General features: G+C 35.1%; 1 protein-coding gene across 7 annotated transcripts in view; it reads right to left on the bottom strand.

Annotated features, from left to right (window-relative positions):
* LOC106882347 (serine/threonine-protein kinase Nek1) overlaps window positions 1-7385 on the bottom strand; it is a 63779-nt gene that overhangs the window by 43270 nt on the left and 13124 nt on the right. For all 7 annotated transcript variants that reach the window (XR_008263943.1, XM_014932996.2, XM_014932995.2 and 4 more), the window contains exons 4-7: window positions 6212-6253; window positions 5079-5134; window positions 3710-3793; window positions 2202-2269 (exon numbers count right to left, since the gene is read on the bottom strand). Coding sequence is in view for 6 of the 7 variants with exons in the window: in XM_014932996.2 (XP_014788482.1) it covers window positions 2202-2269; window positions 3710-3793; window positions 5079-5134; window positions 6212-6253 (250 nt within the window). In the remaining variant the exon portion in view is untranslated. The remainder of the gene's footprint in view (window positions 1-2201; window positions 2270-3709; window positions 3794-5078; window positions 5135-6211; window positions 6254-7385) is intronic.

The following is a 7385-nucleotide window of genomic DNA, read 5'->3' as shown; positions in this document are numbered from 1 at the left end:
TATATATATATATATATATATATATATATATGTATATCTTTATTGAAACTGAAACTCAAGTTGCAGGACAAAGTTTCAGTTTCAATAAAAAAAACATTCTCTACAACCTGTATTAAGAACTCCCCTCTTATTTGTTTGACTTACAGCAATACATGCACATACATACAATTTCCTTTTACGTACACTTGGATGGGTCAGGTGGAATTTGCTGAGGCAGATTTTCTACAACCAGATGCCTTTCTTGTCACCAGCCTTCACTGGCTTCCAGGCAAAGAGATAATAGTTCCCACAGCCAGACATGTTTTTTCACAGAAGAATGGAAATCAACAACATCACTTGTATGACAGTGACACTCGTTTACAACCATCATGCAATGGTAAGATACAAATACACACATACATGTGTGTGCATGTATATATATATATATATGTGTGTGTGTGTGTGTGTGTGTGTGTGCGCGTGCGCGTATATACATACAATAGACTTCTTGCAGCTTCTTTCTATTAATTCCAGATTTTGGTCAACCTAGGGTTATAGTAGAAGACACTAGCCCAAAGTGCCACACAATGGCACATGGTTTGGAAGCGAGCTTCTTATTCACACACCCATACGCACACACACACACATACAGAGTGACACTGGAATAGTTAAGGTGGATTGCTGGTCAAAGAGCTGTATGTTTAAACAATGCTTGCAGTATTGCTTTATTCACCTAAGTAATGGTATCTACTTGGGTCACCCAGTTGTAAAACCACATATTCATATTAACAATTTAGGTGGAGGGACTTAGCCATTTAAATCAATACCAGTTTCTAACTATCATGTATTTGAAAGCTAAATACATGGCACTTATTCATTCCTTGGTTGTAACTATTCACTGAACCATTCCTGTGGTTGCAGACACAGAACTATTTGGTTAAAAAATTTGTTTCACATTCACATGATCTCAAGCTTCAATTTGATTGTGTGACACCTTGAACAAGTACTTTCATTTTACCCAATGTCACACAATCAAATTGAAGCTTGAGATCATGTGAATGTGAAACAAATTTTTTAACCAAATAGTTCTGTGTCTGCAACCACAGGAGTGGTTCAGTGAATAGTTACAACCAAGGAATGAATAAGTGCCATGTATTTAGCTTTCAGATAGACTCAGATCATCCAAAGCCTTGTCAGTGAAACTGGTTAGATGGAAGCTGTGTGGAAAACCATCAAATGGACTGTGACTATTCCTGAATGGTAGACATAATCTGTCACCCAGTTTAACACACTGCCCCACTTGGCCTTTAGCACAGTCCCCCTTGTCGCAAGTGCATGATGAGGTCTCTAGGCTGAGGATAACTTCCTTTCTTTCCTCAACATCCATCAGTCTCAAGAGTTCTGTAATAGGTAGTGGACCTTGTCCTTCCTCCTCTAAATCTTAAAAAACTTTAATTCTATAAATAGAAGTAATAGCTGTGGTTAGAAGTTTGCTTCTCAGACACATGGTTTTGAGTTCAGTCTTACATGGCATCTCAGGCAAGTGTCTTCAACTATAACCGCAGACTGACAAAAGCCTTGGATTAGGTAGACAGAAATTGAAAGAAGCCTGTTGTGTGTGTGTGTGTGTGTGTATATATATATATATATATATATATATATGTATATATATATATATATATATATATATATATACAAGCATGTGCATGTGTGTGTGCACTTGCATACATGTATATCAGTTACATCCTTGTCTCCTTGCCTTGACATCGCATGATAGTTGTAAACAAGTGTTGTCATCATATAAGTTTTTCCAATCTTTTTTGAAAACATGTTAAGTGATGGGAAAATGTTACCTTACTTGGAAACAGATGAGGGCATCCAAGCATAGAAAAATCTGCCTCAACAAATTTCATCTAACCCATGCATGCCTGGAAAAGTGAACATTAAATCAACGACGAAGATTAGTAATTCTTAAGGCATGAATGCAACTTCAAATTTCTTTTACTCTATTTACCTAAAAATATGGATCTAATAACTGCACTAATAAGCATAATCAAACAGAAGTAAGCTCTTGATAGACTGTACCTGTGATCAAGTTTCAATTTCAGGCTGGAGAGATTATATATACCTATCTCCCACTTCTATACTACTAATCCTACCACATATCTGAAGCATCTCCCCATGTAAGGCATCAAGGATAAATTAATGAACATCTTAGTTACCTGTTTAATACTTTAGAAATACCAAAATCTCCAATTTTCACTGTTCCATCTTTCGTTAAAAATATATTCTGAAGATAATGAATATTATCAATAACAATTAGTCATAACGATAATATTGATAACATAAATATAATAATCTTAATAATTTCAAACAGGCTCAAAGCCATACGTTTTAGGGAAAGGTGTAGTCTATTGAATTAATCTGTACAATACAGTTGATGTTGCATGCCCCTTTGACCCACAAATAGTCAAGAAGGTGAAAAAATAGATAAATACAACCTTCTTAAGTACAAAATAGCCCGGCTATGGAGAATGAAGAAGGTGAAGATAGTGCCAATTATTGTTGGGTCCTTGGCAACAGTATTAGAAGGCACCAAAAGGAATATAAAGGAAATTAGAATAGAGTGCCCAGTAAAACTGATACAAAAGCTTGCCTCCTTGGCACAGCCAGAATAATCAGGAAAATATTAGATAACTGAAAAGAACAGATAGCATGGCACTATAGGTTGCAGGTAGCAAGCCCACTATGTGTGCAAGACTCCAGAAGTTCCAACAAAACCTGTGATAAAAAGAAATAATAATAATAATAATAATAATAATAATAATAATAATAATAATACCACAGCACATACCCAAGGCACACAAAGCAACATTCGTCCTAAACCAGGAATGCCAATTTATGTTGGCAAACAATCTTTACTACAAAGTACTGTTGTTGAATATCTCTCATTGTGAAATTTAAAAATAGTAATTTTCTAATTTATAGATCAGTGATTAGTTGTCACTTTGAAAACCATATATTTCGAATGGCAATTTGGCAGCGCCACTTCTAGCTGAACAACTATTCTGTGCTGATGAAGGGAAATAACCTGGAAATCGCGATACACAGATATCGTTTTGAGCTGAGTAGAGATGCTAGTTTCCCTTGTTTGAAAATACAAGGACACAGATCATGTCATATAACCAACTGGAAACGATGTCTCCTGGACCTAAATTACAACATTTGTCCTAAACCAGGACTGCCATGTTATGTTGGCAAACAATCTTTACTACAAATAATATAAAGTTTTTGGCTTTTTTGACATACTAATGATTCTGCCAGCTTACCACCTTCATAATAAAAATAACTTCTGATTTAGGCACAAAGCCAGCAATTTTAAAAGGAGGACATTGGTCAATACTTAGTTTTACATCTCTCAAATAACCTTGAACATTTTACAAAAATTAGAAAATGTGGAAAGTACTCTCTAGTCCAAGCAGACAAGTTCGCTTGTGTTGATAACAAGATACTGATACAATGCACACGGTATATGCCATCAAGTAATTCATGATTTAGAAAGGTATCTAACTATAAAAAGCATGCATTTACTGTATGGATTGTCAGTTTTCTCTGGTGTTATATTTATCAGATGACTAAGTATTGTGGCAAGTGATGAGATATTGTACTATAATAGACCCATCCAACCTATGCCATTATGGAAAACTGGATATAAAATATATTATATTACCTGAGATTTTATGTCTCTGTGTAAGATGTTTTTGTCATGTATATATTTCACAGCCAAGCATATTTGAACAAACCAATCTAAGATCTAGAAAACAAAAACACAAAAATCCTTACAAAGAAATTACATATAATTTTCAACAATTTTTTTATCATCTTACTTAGTTTTTGTTTTAGTTTTTTTTTTACATCAAATTTTCCATGTTTCAATAGTTTTTGAAAATGCAGATATTTGTATATTTTAGAGAAATTGCATTATAGTTATCTTTTAACAGTAAGCTTCTCAATTATAAAGCAACAGTGTTTAATCCCGGGACAGTTTTAAGTTGATTTATTATCAAAAGTTATTACATTGTGTTCTGACCATCCAATCAAAGACTTAATTGTCCAAATTGCCCTTCCATTTTTAAAGAGGCAGAGTGTGATGTGAAGAAGAGTTTTTTTGATATTTCTGGAAAGAAGTGAAATCACATAGAGGTTCCTCAATGGCTAAATCGAGAAGAGTGTAATTGATGTGGTATTTGAGGAGTTGAAGGTTATTGTAAGGTAGGGGCTTATTACAAGGAAAAGAGTTCAATATAACACCATTCCTTAAATTGAAGGATTGTATCGTATAAGTCTTGATAAAGGGTCCAGAAAGAATATATATTGTAAAAATGACAACCCAAGAGGCAAGTGCTACAAGTAAGTTTGAGCAGAAATGAAAGTGTGGTGTTGCTATCTAATTACTTCTAAATGTAAGTAAATTCTGCTGCTAAAATAGAACTTAAATCAGGTATAGTCACAATGTGATTAGCATGCTGGAATATGTACTGATGAGTTATAGTTTTCAAATTCTGCAACAGATAAATGTTGAGGATCGTTTAGTAAGCTCCAGCACTATATTTTCTTCTTTGTATTCACTGGTACATCACATATTGTATGTTTGAAGGATCAATATTAACAAAGAGCCTAAACATGTTTCCAAATCTTAAGCTTCTCTAAAAATGTTTACTGCATACAATTCCCATTTAAATCCACAAAATGTATTCAAATTTTCTTTCTCAATTCCTTCACTTATTTGTAAAACATTTACTCTCGGCCCTTCCCCACTCAGGAAATCTTTTGCCTCCTGTTTTCCCAGTAACTTCCAAATTAGTTTCAAACTAAATGTTGTTCCCTTCAATCAATTACCCCATTTTAAGAGAATCTAAAATACTCTGGATACGATGTCATCTCCACAGACTAAAGAAATAAAAAAAAGAGAAAATGTTCAAATTTTCAGCATTGCATAATCCATGATGGAACAGAAAACTGGGGGAAAAAAAAGAGAGAGAGAAAACAATATATATCTCCAAAGTTGATACCACCAAGGTGATAAAATGCTTACTTACTTGCTCTTCACAGAATTCCACACCTTTTTGGTCATTAATTCTAGAGTAGAGATCACCTAAAGGTAAAAAGCAGAGATGGAGTTTATCAGAAAAAAGTCATCACTCTCAATTGTAATGTGTATAAAACTCTCACCTCACACACTTCCCATGTACACACATGAAAATACAGAACGATACACATATCTTATTTTTTCAATCTGATGTTTTTATCAAGCACATCATCTGATTTTCAACAAGTTTTTATAAGATGTTATTTAAACCTTAATGAGAACATATGAGCTGTCAGCTACAATGGAGCTAATAACTGAACTTGATAATCAAAATTATAATAGAACATTTGTTTTTGTCCCACATTTAACTTGGATGTAAACATATCCATGATAGTAAAACTCAAAATGTGTTTTCATATCATCATCATCATCGTTTAACGTCTGCTTTCCATGCTAGCATGGGTTGGACGATTTGACTGAGGACTGGTGAAACCGGATGGCAACACCAGGCTCCAATCTAATTTGGCAGAGTTTCTACAGCTGGATGCCCTTCCTAACGCCAACCACTCAGAGTGTAGTGGGTGCTTTTACGTGTCACCCGCACGAAAACGGCCACGCTCGAAATGGTGTCTTTTATGTCCCACTCGCACAAAAGCCAGCCCAGGGGCACCGGCAACGATCTCGCTCGAAAAACCCCACGTGTCACTTGCACAAGGGCCAGTCCATGGGCACCGGCAACGATCTCGCACCAAAGATATCATGTGTCGCCCGCACATGAGCAGTCCGGGGGCACTGGCAAACGATCCCGCTCGAAAAACCTCATGTGTCACCCACAAGCCGGCCCAGGGGCACCGGCAACGATCTCGCTCGAAAGATTTCATGTGTCGCCCGCACATGAGCCAGTCCAGGGGCATTGAATATAATTATTAATTCACATAACTATAGTGTGATATCTTCAGTAATAAGGTTGTAATACAACAAAAGAATGCAATAATAGGATTACAGTGTAGTGAGAAGTGCGCCGGAGTATTATGAATGGGCAAGATTGGAACACAACCTTTATAGTTTTATATTCTAATTCTAATATTTACTTCTATATTATTGGTGAGATTGAAAAAAAAGCCAAACTACTACAGAACTTACCTCCTTCACAATATGTCATAACAATATAGAGCCGACCAGATTCTAGAAGCAAACAAAAATATAATTAACAGAAAAGATAAAAAATTGATATGAAGTTCTAGATATGATATCAAGGTTTATTCTACAATGAAGAAGATGCAGAAAGAGAAATGAAATAATAAATGCGCGCACGCATGCACGCATGTGTGTGTGAATTATGTGAATGACAGAGTAACAGGAATTGAGTAATTAACTCCATTAGCTTAAAGCTGTTTCTGCTATATAAAGCAATGCACCCAGAGCTGAGTGCTTGTGCATCGTTTTATAGCTTTCACATAGCCTTAAAAAAAATTTTAAAGGCTCTGAAGATGTTATAAGATGATGCACAAGCATTGAGCTCTAGGTGCATTGCTTCTTATAGCTGAAAAAACTGTAACCTAATGAAGTTGATAATATAATTGTTGCTCCCTTGTCATTCAATTAATTCACATTACACAATGTACTTGTCTAATGCTTTATTCTGAAGCATATGTGTATTGAATTCTGACAGGTCATTAGTACTGCTATGCCTAAGCAAAAATCAGTATGTATTTGTGTGTATGTTGTAGATATACAGGGTGCGATGGGTAAATTGTCGTCATTTTATATTTTTAATTTTGCACATGCACACTGTTTGTTTTTGATTTGTCGACTACACAATATTGTGAGCAAGTTCCAATAGTATTTAAAAATTGGTTATTCCAAGTATAGAGTTTGTAAACAGTGTTATTGAATCAAGGTCACTTTTTTAGGATTACCATTCTGCCTAAATAATGGATCTACAGATGCAATATCCATGCATATCTCACATCTATTTTCATTCCTTCACTTCACTCTCTATTTCATATCTTATCTAAATTAACTATTGCTTAACCATTTTCTCACACTGTCTCCGATGAAGGGATATATAAAATATCCCCGAAACATCTGTAAGACCTTCCATTTATAAATGTTCTAAAATCTTTCACAGCCTTGGATCTTTATCTCATTCTGAAAATTTTTTATATATACACATGCTGATATATGATCTACGTTGGACTCCTTATTCGCATAATCACCGAACCTGGAGCATAACTATGGTCTATCCATAGCATTTACTCAGCGTTACCTGACACCTTTGGGTCTTTGTGACGCCATTACCTCTCATAACCTCCAT

This window comes from Octopus bimaculoides, chromosome 4 (assembly GCF_001194135.2).
Source record: "Octopus bimaculoides isolate UCB-OBI-ISO-001 chromosome 4, ASM119413v2, whole genome shotgun sequence".
Taxonomy (NCBI): domain Eukaryota; kingdom Metazoa; phylum Mollusca; class Cephalopoda; order Octopoda; family Octopodidae; genus Octopus; species Octopus bimaculoides.
This window is presented reverse-complemented; position numbering and strand designations above follow the sequence as displayed.